The 18,848-nt window shown below is 37.0% G+C and overlaps 1 protein-coding gene and 1 pseudogene across 2 annotated transcripts; one reads left to right on the top strand and one right to left on the bottom strand.

The window, feature by feature from the left end:
• Positions 1 to 50: 50 nt before the first annotated feature.
• LOC149000397 (LOB domain-containing protein 41-like) lies at positions 51 to 1,514 on the bottom strand. Its single transcript, XM_089140372.1, has 2 exons — positions 1,194 to 1,514; positions 51 to 1,103 (listed from the first exon to the last, which is right to left on the bottom strand). The coding sequence occupies exons 1-2, from the start codon at positions 1,381 to 1,383 to the stop codon at positions 460 to 462; spliced, it is 834 nt and encodes a 277-aa protein (XP_088996498.1). The 5' UTR covers positions 1,384 to 1,514; the 3' UTR covers positions 51 to 459.
• Positions 1,515 to 9,043: 7,529 nt separating this feature from the next.
• Positions 9,044 to 18,081, top strand: LOC149000396 (S-adenosyl-methionine 4-1-methyl-2-pyrrolidinyl-3-oxobutanic acid methyltransferase-like; annotated as a pseudogene). Its single transcript, XR_016170647.1, has 4 exons — positions 9,044 to 9,157; positions 16,886 to 17,289; positions 17,372 to 17,626; positions 17,708 to 18,081. The product of XR_016170647.1 is annotated as an S-adenosyl-methionine 4-1-methyl-2-pyrrolidinyl-3-oxobutanic acid methyltransferase-like (transcript).
• Positions 18,082 to 18,848: the final 767 nt, after the last annotated feature.

Here is an 18,848-nt window from a genome sequence, read left to right as displayed (position 1 = left end):
CAACGAATCTGGAAAAGCTCTACTTAGGAAGGATTTCTAAACTTGAACCCGCAACCACCTGATACCAATTAAACAATCTTACGATGAACCCGTAACCACTTGATCACAATTGAACAATCTTATCATACCCAGCAATCTCGAAAAGCTCCATGCATGATGGATAAGGTGATGCCTCAACACACATCAAATAGGAAAACTATGGAAAAATTAAACCATGCAAGATGCATAAGGTGAAGCTTCAACACACATCAAATAGGAAACCATGGAAAAATTAATGGGAGAAATCCGATTTTCAATAACCAAATTTATCTCCTCTAGATATTCTCCATATCCTATTCTATCCCTCTATGTATATGGAATTTACATTCATGTACATTATTAAGGCACTAAGGAAAAGACCTGCCCAAAAAAACTGTAATTCTACTGGAAACTCGGAAACAAAATTTTTCTCTCCAAGACTCATGCATGACAATCAAGGCTAAGCTCCGTCGCACAAGTGTCATCACCATGGCCATTGATCTCCACGAATCCCTTGTTGGGCCCCACCAAAGTATTACCAGTACGATGAACCCGTTCGAACCCAAGGCTCAGTTCCAACTCCACCTCGCTTTCATCGGAAAATTTACCAGCGCCGCTCACAAGCGACGGCTCCTCCGTCTCACCGGAAAACATGCTTTCACTGCTATCTCCATTTCCTTCTCCATTCAAATCTTGATGGTGGTGACTCCCAGAAGATTCATGATCATGGCTGGAGGCACGGTTGCCAGCATCTTCACCCGGTTCAGAGATGATCAAACCAGTTCTGGTTTTGGACTTGGCGGCGGTTCGCTTGAACCGGTTCCGGGTCTTCTTCACCATGTGAAGCTCTTGAGAAGCTGCAGAGTTTTCATCCTTGGAGACATGGCGAATGTCTGAAATTTTCAAAGAAGGGCATGGTTTAACGGCAGCTTCAGACGAGATTTGAACCACCGGAGCTCCTCTCAGAACCGCTTCAACGGCGGATTGGCAAAGCTGCCAACTTCCAGACCAGAGCAACCCAACTGAACCATAAATTGGATTTACAATTCTTCCACAAGCTTCATAAAGAAGCGACCTGAATATCGCTGCAATCAATCAAGCCGTAACCAAAATTAATCAAACTGAAAGATTAAAATCTCAATTTTGCAGAAAAACAGAGATGGGTAGTGAGTTACCAGGACGGAGATGTTCAGGTCCGGCATTAATGAGGTTCATAAGCCCAGCACGGCCATAAAATTTGGCAAGAAAGACAGTAGCATTGGCTTGGGATTCTGGGTTTTTGATCCATTGCAAACAAGGTCTGATGCTGCAATCGTCACTGCAACCTTTGCGAAGAACTCGACATCCATTACAACTCATCCTCATGTTTTCTGATTCTGCTTCAGCAATTCAATGGAAGGGAAGAAAAAACACAGTTTGGAGGAGAGAAGTGATGAATGGTTGGTATTTATGTGTGACTTCAGAGGAAGAGGAGAAGAGAAATGTGACTTGTGACAAGCGAAAGCGGTGGGGGAGCCGCTGCGGTTTCCCATACAGCGGTAGAGTGGGAACCTGGTTTTGTAATTCGGGAAAGTTAAAGTGGAATTTTATTTATAGTATCTTATTTACATCCAACCTCCTTTTTCTTCGTAATTACATAAATTACCCACACATGTAATTGTCAATTTTTAAACCGAACCAAAGCGGCCCGTTATGGCTCGAATTTAATTTGAAATGGACGATAAGGGATTAGTAATGGCTTAGAACCAATCCAACTCAAATCCAAACAATTAGTCAATTTGAAACCAAATTGAACCGAAATTGTTATTTTGCAAATGGTTCGGGATTGATGTTTTCAACCCGAATCTGAAACCACCCCAAACCGAACCATTGAAACCCTAATTACATGGATATGTCAGTGAAGGATGTTTTTGTAAATAAAGAGTATCTGAGGAGGGATAAAGTTAGTGGGGACCAGTTAAGGGTTAGCATGCAAGAGAATACAAAACTAGAAAGGTAGGAAGGACAGCACGTGTCAGCCATGTCAGCCACGTTCAGATCCAAGACTGCGGGCGGGTCGCCACATATCGTGGAAAACGCCACCCTCTGACCACATTTTCCCACTTTCTAGTCATTTCCTATTCCCGGTTTTGTGGAATTGGTACGAAAACCACGTTTTTCTCTTCTCCCAAACGCTGGACTAAAACCACCGTCTCTCTTTCCTGGTTTTGTTCAGGACTGTGGGCGGCCGATGGGATGGCCAATAGTTTTGATCTCTTCGGATTTTTAATGCTTATCCAGTCAAGAACTCAAGATTCTTTCTTCTCTAATTTTATTGGCATAGTAGAATCTAACAAGATTTTTTTTTCTTTTATTTTTGGGTATACAATCTAAGAAGATTCATTCTCACTATGATAAATTAATCCCATGCAATGTACCGGGTCTTTATCCTAGATTTTTTTTTTTTTTAAAATGGAAAAAAATGAATTGATAATAGTCCAAACTCTTGTAGTATTCATTGGGCATATTAATTGTAAGGATTTGTAAATTTTATTTATGGGAGAGATTCTCGGAGCAAATTAGGTAGGGACCAAAAGAAATCTCATACATGTGAGGGATAGTTAAGTAATTACATTTCTTATGAGAAAAGAGAGGTAATTGTTCTTCTTTAGAGGTTCACTTTTTCGAGGGTAGAGGATAATTTATTTTGACTTCGTTGTTATGGGGGATTCATCTCGACAACTTATTTCAAATTCGGTTTGCAAAGAAAAACTTAACCTCATTGCTTATATTTTCATATAACTTAGTTGAATTTATCAGCAATGATACTGCAATCATGAAAATTGCTATCTTGACCATCTAATGATATTCTTAAATTATATAGTCTAGGTTGCCCATAGTTCCTTCACCTAACAATATGTGTAGATTTTTTTTTAACCCTAGAAAATATTGTTGGTAATTTCAGCTCGATACTAGATGACCACGTAAATGTGCTACTGGTATGGTAGTGGTAGTCTTCTATATACAGGTAGTAAATCTAAGGAGGTCTTGGGTTCAAATTTTCGTTCCTTCACACTTTCTCCCCCACCCCTCTTGGGGCCCTATTTACACTCATGTTAGTATGTGATGTAATTTTTGCATAATAGCCAAAATAGGAGTACATGTACAAGCATCCAACAATGGTAGCCTAAATAAGGTGGTTGGTCATTTTATCATCACTTTCGTGTAAACAATGACCGATTTGATATCATGTCGCAAAATGACGAGTGTCGATAGGTTTTCTTTTTCTTTCATGTTTTGGAAGGACTCTTAGTTTCTTTACCTGATGTGCTTTATTTGCAATGGCACCCCTAAAATCCTTTGGTGGAGATGGATTCTCTCCCTCGAACTTCCAATGTTGTTCTTTTATGGCTTTATTCCAGACTAAAGCTACTAGATTTCAACGGCTAGAATTCAATTTGTGCAGAGTTACTTCCTTTGGTCCAAAATCAAAGAAGAATCTCTTCCACTTGATATTAGCTCTATCATGGATGATATTCATAGGCTTTCTTGTTCTTTTTCATGTATTTTTTTTGAATATATTCCAAGGGTGATTGCAATGTTGTTCTAGATGTCTTTACAAAGAAGATCCTTTTGAATGTATGTACGATAGATTGGCCAATTTTTATTCTATGGCCTCAAGCCCTATGCAATCTTGAAGTCAGTGATTATCCACATGATGAATATCAATAAATTATTTGTTACCATAACAAAAAGAGTTCAAAGAGATACCATTATTTTGACTTTTGTTACCATATATCTATATATGTATCTAAAAGGGTGTTCGATTCTCATGAAATATTGAGGGAAAAACTAGAGGAAGAGACATCAATATTGTTTACGGGGTTAGGCAATAGCCTATGTCCACGGGGCTCAATCAACACCCAATTCCACTATAGAGAGAGAAAATCAACATAGAAACTTACAAGATCGCCGGTGAATAATGTAGACATAGAGAAGAACAAAAGCCATCAAGAATCTGCCACAAACCACTGCCAATTACGCCGTCATCACCATCTTGCCGAACGAGAAGAAGAAGAAGAGCCCGAACCCCAATTGTGAATTGCAAAATCCTCTGCAATTGTTTTTTCTTTCCAAAGGAATGACCGTAAAATGAATCTAAGTAAACCGAACCAACCCACCAATATATATAAAGCCTCGATCGAACAAAAATAAAAATGGCTAATTCAATTAAACCAAACCAAGACCAAAGAACATAATACAACCATAGCTTAATTACATAGAACAATTAGAAATGACTGATTAACCCTCTCATGGGTAAAAAATATCTAAAATCGTCAGCCACTACTTTATCCCACATAGGAGATATGATGTGCAGGTTTTTAAGAGACAACTTAGGATACAATGTGGTGGTCAGAGAGCAAAAGAGAAAATCAATTACTTGGGAAAACGAATAGGATTAAAGAAAGAAGTTAAAATAAGCCAGTGGAACATTAAAGGTGTTCTAGATATGTTCCGTGGCTACTAGGGTTAGAAACTTACAATTGACTGATGCTTTCATTTACTCAAATATATTATCTATTTTTTGTGCCGTGGATTCGTCTTTCCAAAGGCCAAGGCACTGGAAAGCACTTTAATTATTATTATTAAATTCAAACTTGTGATCATGGAAATCTGTGTTCAATTGAAAATTGTGTGATAGCCGCAAAAATTAAAATAAACACAACTATTTGCCCAACGTATGGGTTGAGATGTTTTGGTTCTTGGGCAGGTTTCAAGATTATGACTAAGTTTTTTGGCTGAGTCAGTTGGATATTTTCACTTCAATTTGATCCCAATCTTGTAATACTGTTTAGTCTAGTCTGTGCATTTCGTTTTCATGACTTGAGATGGTTAGATCAAATTGGTTTACTCTTGAGGGTTAGTTAGGGTTGAGTGACTGGAACCTTGATTTAGACAGTACATATCAATTTAAGAAGATCAAGGATTTGTTGTTAGGGACTCATTGGGCAAGATCCGAGTGGCAATATCGAACCCTACAACCTTTTCTTCGGAGATCCTTGGAGAAACCCTAGCAATTGTGGACGACCCTGAGGGGGGTTGTTGTTGTACTACACATTGGAGGATTGGGCCCTAGCAATTAGTGGACGACCCTCAGGGGGGTTGTTGTACTACACACTGGAGGATTGGACCCTAGTAATTAGTGGGCAATCCTATTGGGGGGGGGGGTTGTACTACACATTGAAGGATTGGACCCTAGCAATTAGTGGACGACCCTAGGGGGTGTTGTATTACACATTGGAGGATTAGACCCTAGCAATTAGTGGACAACCCTCGGGGTTAGGGTTGTTGTACTACATATTGAATGATTTTTTTTTTTTTGTTAAAGGGTAAAAGTTTCATTAAATAAAAGAGTTTAAGTCAAGAGACCTGGACAATAACAATGACTGATCAATCATGAAAATAGGTGGGACATTCCACCATGATCTAGAAAGAGAGAAACGATGGGCTCCCTTAACAAGAAAATCAACAAACCTATTACATGACCTCTTGATGAAATTAAAATGAACATATTGAAGGATTGGACCCTAGCAATTACTAGACGACCATTTGTGGGGGGTTGTTGTACTCCACATTGGAGGATTGGACCCTAGCAATTAGTGGATGTCCCTAGGGGGGTTGTTTTACGAATCCGGATCATCACCCCCGATGGCACGACGGTTTTTCCACCACAAAAAACGGTGGGCCCCACCACTGAAAATATTTAAAAAAAAAAAAAAAAACCCTCCCATCACCACCCCTGAGCCCCCCCCCCGTTTTCTGTGGTGGTAAGCCGTCGAGGTTGCAGATCCGGACTCTTGTTTTACTACACATTGGAGGATCAGAAAGAAATGGAAATAGAGACTGACTTCGATGAATTGGTGGACATCCTTAATGGCAAGAACAACATGTTGATGGATCTTCTAATTAAATGTACATTTTCAGTTCTTTTGTATTCCATTTATTCCTAGGGATTGTACAGAAAAAAAGTAAAAAAGAAAAAAAAAAAATCCTAGGGGATTAAGTGGAATAGTTTTTTTTTTGGTCAAGACTAAGTAGAATAGTTGATTCCCAGTTAGGTGAGTTCTTCGATTCGTATTATATTAATATTAATATTAAACTAAGATTATGTGATTATGTATCGATTGCACAGCAACCCAATGAATAATTTTTTTTTTTTAATTTTAAAAAGTAGACTTTTAATGGGAAGTCACAGATAAGTCCAGTCAATATTGGTACTTCCAATTAGTGCTTTATATAAATTTTTTTTTTTGATGTTCATCTAGGCCAATTTATGCGTACTTCAACTATATACGTAAGGGAGTTTTTTTATTAATTTAGGTGAGGCTTCACCCTTGGCCCTGAGGAGATTTAAACAATGATGTCCTGTGTGGAAGCATTGGTCTTTTACCAACTGAGCCACCACTTGGGGTTAAGACTATACACTTTTTAAAATTCTAATCCTAGACATGAATAACTAGTCGTCAAACCCTAACCTTGATCATGTTAGATTAAGTTGGGCCAAGTTAGATGCATAACCTTAGCCCTGACTCTAAACAATGACTCTGACCACAAAATAATAATACGTTGTATATCTAGTTTCGTATTGTTATTTTGTTGGCGCATCTAAATTATGTTCAACTGTCAAAAACATTGGCAATCTGCGAAATAGTATTAGATGCGGGCTCACCTTGGGTGGTCTAGAATCTGTCTTTGACGATCAAATCAGTAATTTTTAACAATGACCCAAGGCCCTCCGTTGGGTTCCGCGGTGGTTGGTTCATTGTGTACATTTATATTCATTACTTGTTTTCACCAAAAATAACCTACAAAGATGATGATGATTGATTGGGCTGGCATAATTAGCTTTGTTTGTCCCTAATGTGTTTCTATGTGCTATCCAAAAAAAACACCATTTCTTGCTAAAGTTGTGCTGTTGATGTGGTTGTATCTGTGGGGCTCACTCTTGGATGGTTTTTATCTAAATTGTCATAAGTTTTTGTCACTTAAAACATCATGTGCACTTATAATCAATTTAAATAGAAAAAAAAACGAATTTTCTTTTAAGCAAACCTAACCATGTTTTGAACGGTTGTGATTTAATGAGTCCTAACAGCCATTCCATGGGGAGGCACCAAAAGCACCATGAAATCAGCAACACTACTTCAACAAGATCCGGCTATACGTTGGATTCCCGTTCGTGCTTGCATGTTGACATCTTATCTTAGAATATCAGAGATCCGTACGTTTCATCAAACAATCGAAATGCATGTCATATTGAGTCCGGATCATCTTCCCCAACGGGGAGCACTCGACGGCTATTGATCACAAATTACAGGGAGGCCCATAGAATCAGGGTGATGGTTATTTTTATTTTTTTGCCTTGTGGGCATAGTTTGTCTTTGTAAAGCCGTTGGGGGAGCACAGAGTGCTTCTTATCAGAGGAGATGATCCACACTCCATCATATTGGGATAGATACGATTCCAATAATAAGAATGAGGATCCTCTATATCAGTTCTCACCGTATAATGTTGTGACCTTCCTTAGTGAGGCTTCTTTCTTCGTTAGATGCATTCATTCTACAGGATTCACCGCCAACCTATTCTTTTATTTAGAGCACACATTTTTTTCAAGTTTAAATTTAAATTCTGTGAATATTTATATTTTACTTATATTTCCTATATTTCAAATTATATATCAAACTTATCTTTACTAAATACTAGGTTTAATTGATGACTCAATACTTACTATATTTTTGAGGTCCCCTTATTATTCCTCTAACCTCAAATCTGCTTCATATTTTTTTTTTGGGTAAATGGTCATTTGTATTAAGAGTAGGGGCGTAAAAAAACCCCTATTTATCCGGCCTGGCCCAAGCCTACCCTTAGCCTAGCCTAATCTAAGCTTGATTTTTTCAACCCGAAGGGAGGGATTAGGTTACAAAATAATCAACCTTGATAAGTCGGGTCAGGTTCAGGTTTGACCTTTGGGCCAACTTGGTGTAGCCCAACCTGACCTTATATTAGTATAATTTAGTTAAAGTTATGTTTATAATTAAATTTAATACAAACACTATAAATAAAACGAGTGTAGTGTTGGTCTGTTGGTAAAAACCACACTTTTAAAGAAGAAGATTGAGGGTTCGACTAGATTGCACCTTTATTGCTTTTTTCAAAAATAAAAATATGGTTTGGGTCAGTGTTGGCAACAACCAACCCGACCTTATCAAGGTTAATCAAGGCAGGACGGGTTGTATTGGGCCTTGTCAGGGTTGGTAAGTCTTAAACCCTAACAAGGGTAGGTAGGGTTTGGGTTTCAATTTTAGCCATTGGTAACGGGTTCAATGTTGGCCGGACTCAACCTGGCCTGTTTACACCCCTAATTAAGAGCAACAAATATTAACAACTTTACACACAAACACAACTTTAGAGGAGCCTTCTTAAGCACACGAGCCCGCAACAATAGTTGTCCCCATTACTGCCTACCTCAATAGAACCTCAAGAAGTAAACCTCTCAGCACAAGATAAGAGTAGAATCGAAAGCGAGGATGCCCAAAGGCATTCCAATCTAACACATTCCTGATCATGGCAAACCAATGAGTATTAACTTTAAATACTTGAGACCTTGCTGCCAAGTTTGCCAAAAAGTTAATTGCAGTTAGTCTCCCAACTAAGATATTTTTCATTGCTTCATACTAATCTTCAAGAATGAGATTAAAAAAGAAAAAAGAAAGAAATAAGAAAAGAGAGAGGTGGGTTACAATGCCTGGTTTTTAAGTAAAATCTTGTTTTCTTTTTTACCAACTCATGAAAAGATTCGTCATGGCAAATATGTCATATCCAAGGAGTGTAAATAAAATACTACATTTTGGCCATAATCAAATAAATCACAAGGATTGAATGCCCCATCAGCCCAAGGGATGGGAGGGGAAGGGGAAGGGTAAGGGTAAGCTGTGGTACAGGTACAGATGATTAAACCCAGGACTTCTTTAGATTTAGTGTCACCATGGAAGAATCTGCTACGACAGACCACTCTGCCAAAAGCATATCCATGAGATCCTACAAAGATCTGAGCAGGTATGCTACAATGTTACTCACATGGATTTTTCAGGTTGAACAGGTATAAAATTTGATCTAAAGTAACAAGCTACAGTATAGCAAAGATTTGGGAACTTGAGAAATTCTGGGGATCAGATATGCTGAACCAAGCTGCCTGATAGAAATATTTCCTAACTTTTGTGAATATCAAAAGAGACAAGGAAATGTCAACTCTTCTGCTCAGTGGTTCATCACCAATTGGCTAACACAGGCAAACACATGGCAACCATGGAGTGACTGTTCCCTGGAGAAAGAAGGGACACACCACACCAATATATATCAGAGAAAGAGAAAAAGAGTGAGAGAGATTCCATTCCAAAACACTAATGGACAAACCCTATTGCTAGGTCACACAAAAGCCATAAACCCAATTTTCTCAAACAATCTCCAAATCTGTCATAGTGCCCCAGGTGTCAAATATTACATCAAATAGATTAATGGTCAGTAAAAGAACCCAACATGCTATATCAGTGAAGAATCTGTGTACCACTGTTCACCATAGAAGCATGTATGGAAAATGGAAAGAAAACAGAGGAAGGTGAAAAGTTGACTCTGATTTCCTACATATGTATGTGAAAGCTTTTGGCTGAGCTCTGTAAAATCAAACTGAAGAAAGCTGAGAATAACAAAAGAGAAAATTTCTTATAGCTTTGTATAGATGCAAGTGCAGAGACAAAAGTCTGCTATAATTACATTTCTACCACTCCATTCTTCTTCTTCTTCTTCTTCTTTTCATGAAAGTGGAGATTCTGACAACAAAAAACTCTTCCCACTTCTATGATAACTGTTTACAAATACCATGGCCATGGTTGTCCAGAGCTACCTTCATCTTCTATGCATAGAAAACTATCCTAGAATGCCAAAATACCCCCATTTTTCCCACTTAATTCCAAAGGAATACTACTTACTAGCAATCAAATTAATGGAGAAAACGAGGGTCTTTTGAGGCAAAACGGAACCTACTGTTCATCTTCTAGTTGTGGAGAGCATCTGGGCAACTGGGCACTTTTCTCTTGCTTTCTTCGAAATCCCTTTTGGTTCTGTTGAAATCCAAAGCTCTTGCAGTGAAGAATTTATTGAACAAAACACTTTCATTCCTTCTCTTCATCTTCTTCTTCCCATTCATGCTGCTCTGTTCTGCCCTCCCACTCTCATCATGAGATACTCGAATTGCTCCCACAATGCAATCAGAACAAACCCACATATGTGAAACAGAGACCATTATCAGAATCATCACAAAGAACACGAATCTTCTTCTGACGCCGCCGGCCGACAACATCACCGGAAAACCCACATACAGATTACTCAAGAGTCTGTGTCTGACCCACCCTCTGCTCCCAAACTGAAGTAACTGAGATCTGTTCTGTAACTCTATTCTGAAAGTTCTGACCTTTTCCCAGCGAAAAAATCAATCAAATGAAAGATTTTCAGTATGGAATGAGAGATTTCCAGTATGGCCCGTGCCTTCTCTTCTCTGTTGCAGGTCACAATTGATTTGATTTCCTCAGAATCTTAAAATGGGATGAGTGTGTGGGAGAGGAATGGCGGCTATGAAACAAAGAGAGACAACATGGAATCCATTGAAGAGCACAGACAGCCCATTGTTTAATGATCTTTTACGGATTGTACGATTGGCTTGATGATCGAGTGTCAGCAAGGCACTTGACTGTTCCACATTGAAATTTGAATGATGGTGAGAATAAATCCAAAATCTAAAATTTCAATAAATCTCCAAATGGGAGTGATTGGGAACATGAGGGAAGCTCGAGGCCGTTGATCCCGCTGACTTCTTTCACGTTCTCTGCTGCAAATTATAAATAAATTTCTACTTTGATCATCAGCAAATCTAATTACGTGTTGAATGAAATCTAATTTGGTATATAATCACAAGATTATATCACTCTGAATGAAATAGATTAAATGGTTTAATTTAATTATTGTCATTAATTTTAAATTTTTATCATATTAATTAAGTACTTAAAATTTGGTATCAAAATTGACATCACATCAATCTGTTCGTATTCATATACTTAAAAAAACAAAAGAAAAGACTAGACGGTGAAAGAAAAAATTAAAGAAAATAGAAGAAAAGAAAAAAACATGGCTGACATTTTTCAAGGACTGTGGTTCATGTGATCCATGGCAGGCTCTCCATACAAATCTATCCAAAACCATACGGAATTTTAAAATAAATTTGAGGGTCCCATAGACTTGATGACGAGGTTATGGGAGGGAATGTGAAAATGTCAGAAAGGAAAAGGACTGAAAAGGGTAATTTTGTAATTTAAATGCACTAATGGGTTTGGGCCTTTGGGAACTAGGGTTGGGTTCTTATGAGTTGCAAGGGAAGAACACTCTGGCCCATGTCCAGTTATTGAGCTGTAACAGTATTGGATTGGGCTGGGTTTTTCAAAACCCTATATACCTCTGGGTAGGCCTAGGTCTGACCCATCGAATAAGGGTCAAAATAATCTAATCTTGACCTCTACCACTCTAAGCCAGGCTTGGCCAATCCAGATTGGCCACCTGTCATGGGAAGGGAGAAGGGAAATACATGGGCTTGGCTAGGAAAAAAGGAAAAAGAAAGATCTCAAGAAGACATCCTGTTAATTAGGATCTATAGAGGATTGTGTTTCTCACACATTTTTCTACCACATATTTTGGAAGAAAACTCATTTATGGTCCACCTTGTTAGTACTTAGAGGTGGCTAGGGGTGCGGCCGTCGATCGGATGTGGTATTCCATTCCCATCCTTTTTTCGCGTTCGTTTCCTATTGGTTTGGCGGTTTTCGGTATTTTTATTTTCTTAAGTAGATTATTCTAAATGGGCATGAATACAGATTGAATACAAGTTTTCAACTACTTGTTTACATCTTTACATTTTTATTTGTGAGGGCTAGGTTTGAAATTTAAGAATTTAACAACTTTGGTAGTTATTTTAATAGAAAATCTAGAAAAAATAGTCACATATCATAGGTAAAATTTATAAAAATAAGAATAATAAATCAAAAGTAACTTAATCGGATAATTTTATCGGACGGATAATAATCGGTAAGAAAAGGGTATACCATATCCGCATCCTATTAATAATCGGACGGATTCGGATACCCCTAAACGGTTGTGGATGCGAATTCGGAAACGGATGTCGGTTATCCATTTACACCCCTAGAGGTGGGCATCTCCCTCTTAATTGTATAGTGGAGGGTGAAGTGAGCATGCGGTAGAGGATCAAGACTCAGTGTCTACCATCCTAGTTTGGGTAATGCCAAACAAAGAAGATTATCTTTAGGCATGGTGTGTGGCTCAAGCAAGGACGACGTTAGGTCGATATCAACACTGGTCTTCTTGAAGGTGCTTTGTTAAATCTAAGACAAGGTAGGAAGTTGGTTGTACATTGCATTCTATCATATGGGTACTTTGGGTAATTCATTGTATTTCTCTTTATATAAGTACTTGTATTCTTACATTACATAATACAAGTTAGATTCATCACATGGAGGTGCACATAATTATAGTAGTTCCTAATCTTATTAGGAAGGAGTTCCATTCCAGCCACCTCTAAATGGCTAAGGTATTAACTATGTGAGGGCTAGGTTTTTTGGTTTCTGTAGTGTCATTAAAAACCCTAATGCTAAGTAAATGAGAAGTCTTGTGAGGTGGAGAGTGGCGCAAAGGGTTTCTTCAGAAAATCTCTTGTTCTTTTTGGTGAAACTTCTCACCACTCTTTGCTTCATCTACAAATTATTTCAAACCTAAATTAGCAGGATCTAACTTCTTGTCAATGCAACTCCTTCCCTAAGAAGCACACAAAAATAGGAGTGGACCTCACCTCTCTAACATTGTGTACCCACCTAATTTCCTCCCAACCACATGGAAGCATAAGGCATCAAGTAAGAAAGTCTTTATGAGTTATGACTACAACCAATAACCATGTAGAGAATAGAGATGGAAATCAAGGCTCAAGGCTCAACATCCATAACCATACAGAAGATGGAGGAGGAGACAAGGTTTAGTTATATGTGTTAGCACAATAAAAAGCTATGGCTTAAGTCTTACAGAGAATGTAACATCAAGAGCTTATTGTCCAATTCTAAGCTCTCTTTAGGCTTATGATGTTGTTGACAGTGACTACGAGCAGAAAAGAAAGGAAGGAACTCAATGAAGTGGAGTTGTGGAACTAATAGGAGCTCATTAGGTAGGAAGTAATGATTTCAAAATTTGGTGACAATCTATTTTCTGGTTAGGCACTAACTTAGGGATCAAATAAATAATTTTGGATTTTATATTTATGAAAGCTAAAGAAATTGGAGAGGATGTAACATCAATAGCTTCTTGTCAATGCAAACTCCTTCCTTATGAAACACACAAATAGGAGTGGACCTCAGCTTCCTAACATTGTGTACCCATGCACCAAACTTCCTCCCAACCACATGGAAGCATGAGGTAGCAAATTGGAGAGTCTTTATCAATTATGACTACAGCCAATAACCATGTAGAGAATAGAGATGGAAATCAAGGCTCAACATCCATAATCACACGGAAGATTGAGGAGGACACAAGGTTTAGTTATATGTGTTGGCACAAAAAAGAAGAAGCTATGGCTTCAGTCTTAGAGAGAATGTAACATCAAAAGCTTATTGCCCAATTCTAAATATTTATGGATTCTATATTTACGAAAGTTACAGAAATTAGAGAGAATGTAACATCAAGAGCTAATTCTCCAATTCTAAGTTCTCTTCAGGCCTATGATGTTGTTGACAATGACTACAATCAGAAAAGAAGGAACTCAATGAAGTGGAGTTGTGGAACTAATATGAGCTCATCAGTTAGGAATAAATGATTTCAAAATTTGAAAAGGTGACAATCTATTTTCTAGTTAGGCACTATCTTGGGATCAAATAAATATTTTTGGATTTTATATTTATGAAAGCTAAAGAAACTGGAGAGAATGTAACATCAAGAGCTTATTTTGGATTCTATATTTATGGAGGCTAAAGAAATTTAAGAGAATGTGACCTCATACGTCAAGAGCTTATTGCGCCCAATTCTAACTTCTCTTCAGGCTTATGATGTTGTTGACTATGACTATGAGCAGAAAAGAAGGAACTACTAATATAAGTTCATCAGTTAGGAAGAAATGATTATAAAATTTGAAAAGGTGTCAGTCTATTTTCTTGTCTGCCACTACCTTAGGAATCTAATAAATATTTTTGAATTCTATATTTACAGAAGCTAAAGAATTTTCAAGTACAAACTTTAGGTTGTAAATGTTTTATCCACTATATATATATATTTATTTAATTTCTATCCTAGAAATAAACCCTTTTCATATCCATGAGTGTATCGATTCCTTGCTTATATATACAAACACAGTTTACAGCTCCTAACACACCATTTCCAAAGTTGATGCATAAGAATTATAAAACTTGAGAAGCCATGGAAGTTCAACAGGTTCTTCACATGAATCATGGGGATGGAGAAACCAGCTATGCTAGTAACTCAACAATTCAAGTACTCTCACTCGCTCTCTTTTTGCCTAAATTATTTCATTTTTAGTCTATTCAAAGAGTAAACATGATTTATTTTAGTCTTTTAGAAAATAGAGATATCCAAGGCAAAATCAATTGTAATTCGAAGCATTTTCGAGTTATATTCCACCGAGTTATCTCAATGTCTAAGTATTAACATATTTGAATTGGTCATTAAGACCCAACACTTTTCTGGTGATCACGGAGATCATTGAGTTATAAAATGGATGAATTCCTAGTGTTCCTCAAAGATTTCCGAAGTAATGACTTCAAGACCATTTTCCAAAAGAGTGACACCCAAGACAAAATCAATTGTAATTCCAAGCATTTTCGTGTTATATTCCACCGAGTTATCTTAGTGTCTAAGTATAACAGATTTGAGTTGGTCATTAAGACCCAACACTTTTCTGGTGATCACGGAGATCATTGAGTCATAAAATGGCTGAATTCATAGTGTTCCTCAATGATCTCCGAAGTAATGACTTCAAGACCATTTTCAAAACCTTGCCCACCTTTTATGAACCCCTAAAGAAGAAGAAGAGTGAAAACTTGAGGCCATGTATGTTCTATTGCAGGGTTACCTGTTTTTTTTTTTTTTTTATGAAAGGCTCTTTCCAAGAGGAGTACTAGACTTCTTTCATTCCTCTTACAACCTACATTGGCTTTCTTAGGTTTGAAACTTCATAAATAATTTATATTAAGTTTGATTTTTAATATCATTTTTTTTCTTTCAAACCATAATGCGTGTATAATAGAGCTAGGTTCCTTCAACAGTTGACATTAACAAGAGAAATATTTTACTTGGCAAGGACAAGGACAAGTCTCCCTAGTGTAATCAAAACTTACTTTATTTTCTAACCTTTTTTATTGTCTAATGTATGCTACCTCTCTCCTACATCTTATGTTACTTATAAGCTAATTTGTCATTTACAATCAATTAATAAATGCTAACCTCAAGAAAATCACGTGTAAGAAAAATAATAGATACTAAAGTAACATGAACAAGTATAGTGTTAGTTATATCTATGTAGATATTCTTGTGTGTAAGATCCTATTGGTAGAGCATGACTCACGTTAGCATTGTTTTCTGGATCTTGCTTCAGTGGTGTGTCAGACGTGGTAGTGCCTATGGTGCTCACCATTGGATGCATGCAACGTGGATTTAGTTAAATTCCGGCCAACCGTTCAAAACACTATATACACATTTAATCAACCCAAGTGACTCAAGACCAATTTTTTTTTTTTTTTAAATGAACCAAACCATGTTTTCAGCGGTTAGGATTTAAACAAATCCACGTGGTGTGCATCTGACGGGGCATCATAGGCATCGCCACGTCAGATGCACCACCTTCTCTATCTCTTTCCTTACTTAACCATTGTGGAAATACTATTTTATAAGAGAAAAGAGAGAGAAAAAGAGACATAATAGAATACTAACACGGATGGTGCCGAATGTTTCCTATCAAGATGTGTATATGAACCTACACGGAATGACTAATGGAAGTGCATGTATAGACATCGAGAGAAAGCCAATATGGATAGCATGTTATCCTTCAACCTCATTTTATATTTCTTATGAGAGGAGAAAAAGGAAGGTAATCTTCCAATTGAGACTTAATTAATAATTGTGCACGTTTACGAGTTTATCAATTAGATAAAATGTGATGCCAAAAACTTAGAATTGTTTAATTATAAATTCTTATTAGGGGGAAGCAACTTTAGGTCAACTATATATCAAAATCTATACTCGCACATTTAAAACAAATTTTATATACTCCTAATTATAATAAATTTTTAAACCCTACATTTCCTTTTTTAAATTCCTGTGGTTCAGTGCCCAAGAAAAATTTTCATTTTATAATCTTTGGTTGTACTAGTCCATTCCAAAATTTTTAAAACCTACAATTTCTTTTTTTAATTCCTGTGGTTCACTGCCCAAGAAAAACTTTCATTTTGTAATCTTTGGTTGTAACAATCCATCCCCATATATACAAGCATGATTTACAATTGCAAACACACTAGATGTAGATGCCCATGAATCTTAAGCCGAGAGAAGCTAGCCATGGAAGTTCAACAAGTTCTTCACATGAATGGTTGGGATGGAGAAACTGGCTATGATAACAACTCCCAACTTCAGTCTCTCTCTCTCTCTCTCTCTCTCTAATACTTTCATTTTTATTCCATTCAAGCAACTAAGCATGAATTTTGTTTTTTTCTTTCAGAAACTAGCGATAACCAAGGCAAAGCCATTGGTAATTCAAAGCATTTCAGATTTGTATTCCACCAAGTTATCTCAATGTCTAAGGATAGCAGATTTGGGCTGCTCATCGGGACCTAACACCTTACAAGTGATCACTTTAATCATTGAAGCGATCTATGAAACATGTCATCAGTTGAATTGTAAAACACCGGAATTCCTAGCGTTCCTTAATGATCTTCCAAGTAATGACTTCAACACCATTTTTAGGACCTTGCCAACCTTCTATGATCAGCTAAAGAAGGATTTTGGTGAAAATTTTGGGCCAGTTTCTATCACAGATTACCCGGTTCTTTCTATGAGAGGCTCTTTCCAAGCAGTACTATAGACTTCTTTCATTCCTCTTACAGCCTTCATTGGCTCTCTCAGGTTTGAAACCTAATTGATACATATCATGCACGCTTGTGTGTTTTAGTATATTTTTTCTAACCATGTATAATGAAAACTATAGGTTCCTCCAGCAGTTGGAAGTAACAATAAGGGGAATATTTACTTGGCAAAGACAAGCCCTCCTAGTGTGTTGAAAGCTTACCAGGTGCAATTTCAAAAGGATTTCTCCTTATTTCTTAGCTTGCGCTCTAAGGAAATAACACCGGGAGGAAGAATGGTTTTGACATTTCTTGGCAGGAGAAGTGAAGATCCTTTTGGCAAAGAGAGTTGCTTTTTGGACCTGTTATCTAATTCACTAAATGACTTGGTCTTCGAGGTATACATGCTTAATTAATGAGTGCGTACAATTTTCTTCTTAGTATTTAAAATTATTACAAGTTTTCTTATCTTGTTTTAGGGTCTCATTGAGGAAGCCAAAGTGGATTCTTTCAATTTGCCGTTCTATATGCCTTCTAGCAAAGAATTAGAAAGTATAGTTTGTGCAGAAGGATCCTTTTATCTTGATCACTTAGAAATATTTGATACCAATTGGGACGCAAGTGATAATGATGACAATGAGTTTATGTTGGATACCTTTATAAGAGGGCAGAAGGTGGCGAAGATTATAAGAGCTGTTTTCGAATCCATGCTTGCTGACCACTTTGGAGACTCTATCATTAGTACCTTATTCAGCAGGTACATGGTGTATGTCAGCAAGCACATCTTAAAGGAAGAGAATAAGTTTGTTAATTTTGTTATTTCCTTGAGAGCAAAGTGACTTTTTAGGACCTTGAGGAGTGTACGTAAAAATATTAATGTTGGTCATCTCCTCAAGTAATAAGTAGATGCACTTTGTGGTTATTTCCTCAATAAATGTTATTGTGATTGTTGGCTGGAGCGGTCATTAATGGTGCATGTCTTAATATATGTATCTGATTAGTACTCTACACCATCGTTGTAAAATTAAGTTTTCACTCAACGACATTTCTTCTTCAAGACTAATGTGTCAAGCTAAGTCTCTTTTTTTTTTCCTTCTCTTTTCTTTACATTCTTATTTTCATCATATTCTATAATCTCAATCTCTAGACGAAAAGGGATATATAAAGTTGTGGTTGTCTCATATTTCGAAGGAAAAAATAAATTAACATTGAAGTAACATACAAAAGTTCTAAGGTCTATTTAATTATAGACCTAAATTGTGGTCTATCAATACTATACGGCCTGATTAAAGTATAAAGAAAACTTGAATCAGAGAATCTCACATGGCTCAGATGAAAGTACCAACATGGACATGGTAGGATCTCGTCTTGTCACCTGTTAAACCATGGGAGAGTCTTCATGACCCCTAATCAGGTCTCAATTTGTTTTTTTTTCCAACTTGGAAGAGTCACCTAAATCAAAGGACCTATTTGATAACCTACCAGGTGTTTCTGGTTTCCTAAAGTAAAACACCTTTTTATAGATGTTTGACTAAATGGCTTTGTTTCTTTATAGAAGCAAAAATAGTATTGACAAGTTTTAATGGAGTTCTCATGTTTAAAATGCCAATTTCTATAATA

The sequence above is a fragment of the Hakea prostrata genome, chromosome 11, assembly GCF_041222555.1.
Source record: "Hakea prostrata isolate BN-2017 chromosome 11, UWA_Hpros_2, whole genome shotgun sequence".
NCBI lineage: Eukaryota > Viridiplantae > Streptophyta > Magnoliopsida > Proteales > Proteaceae > Hakea > Hakea prostrata.
The sequence above is the reverse complement of the archived record's forward strand: the minus strand, read 5'-3'. Positions and strand labels throughout refer to the sequence as shown.

Bases quoted from the DNA above. Each gene is read 5' to 3' on its own strand.
- LOC149000397 (XM_089140372.1), bottom strand. From the start codon at position 1,383: ATGAGGATGAGTTGTAATGGATGTCGAGTTCTTCGCAAAGGTTGCAGT. The intron at 1,104-1,193 runs GTAACTCACTAC...GATTGATTGCAG, and splicing joins ACCTGAACATCTCCGTCCTG to CGATATTCAGGTCGCTTCTT.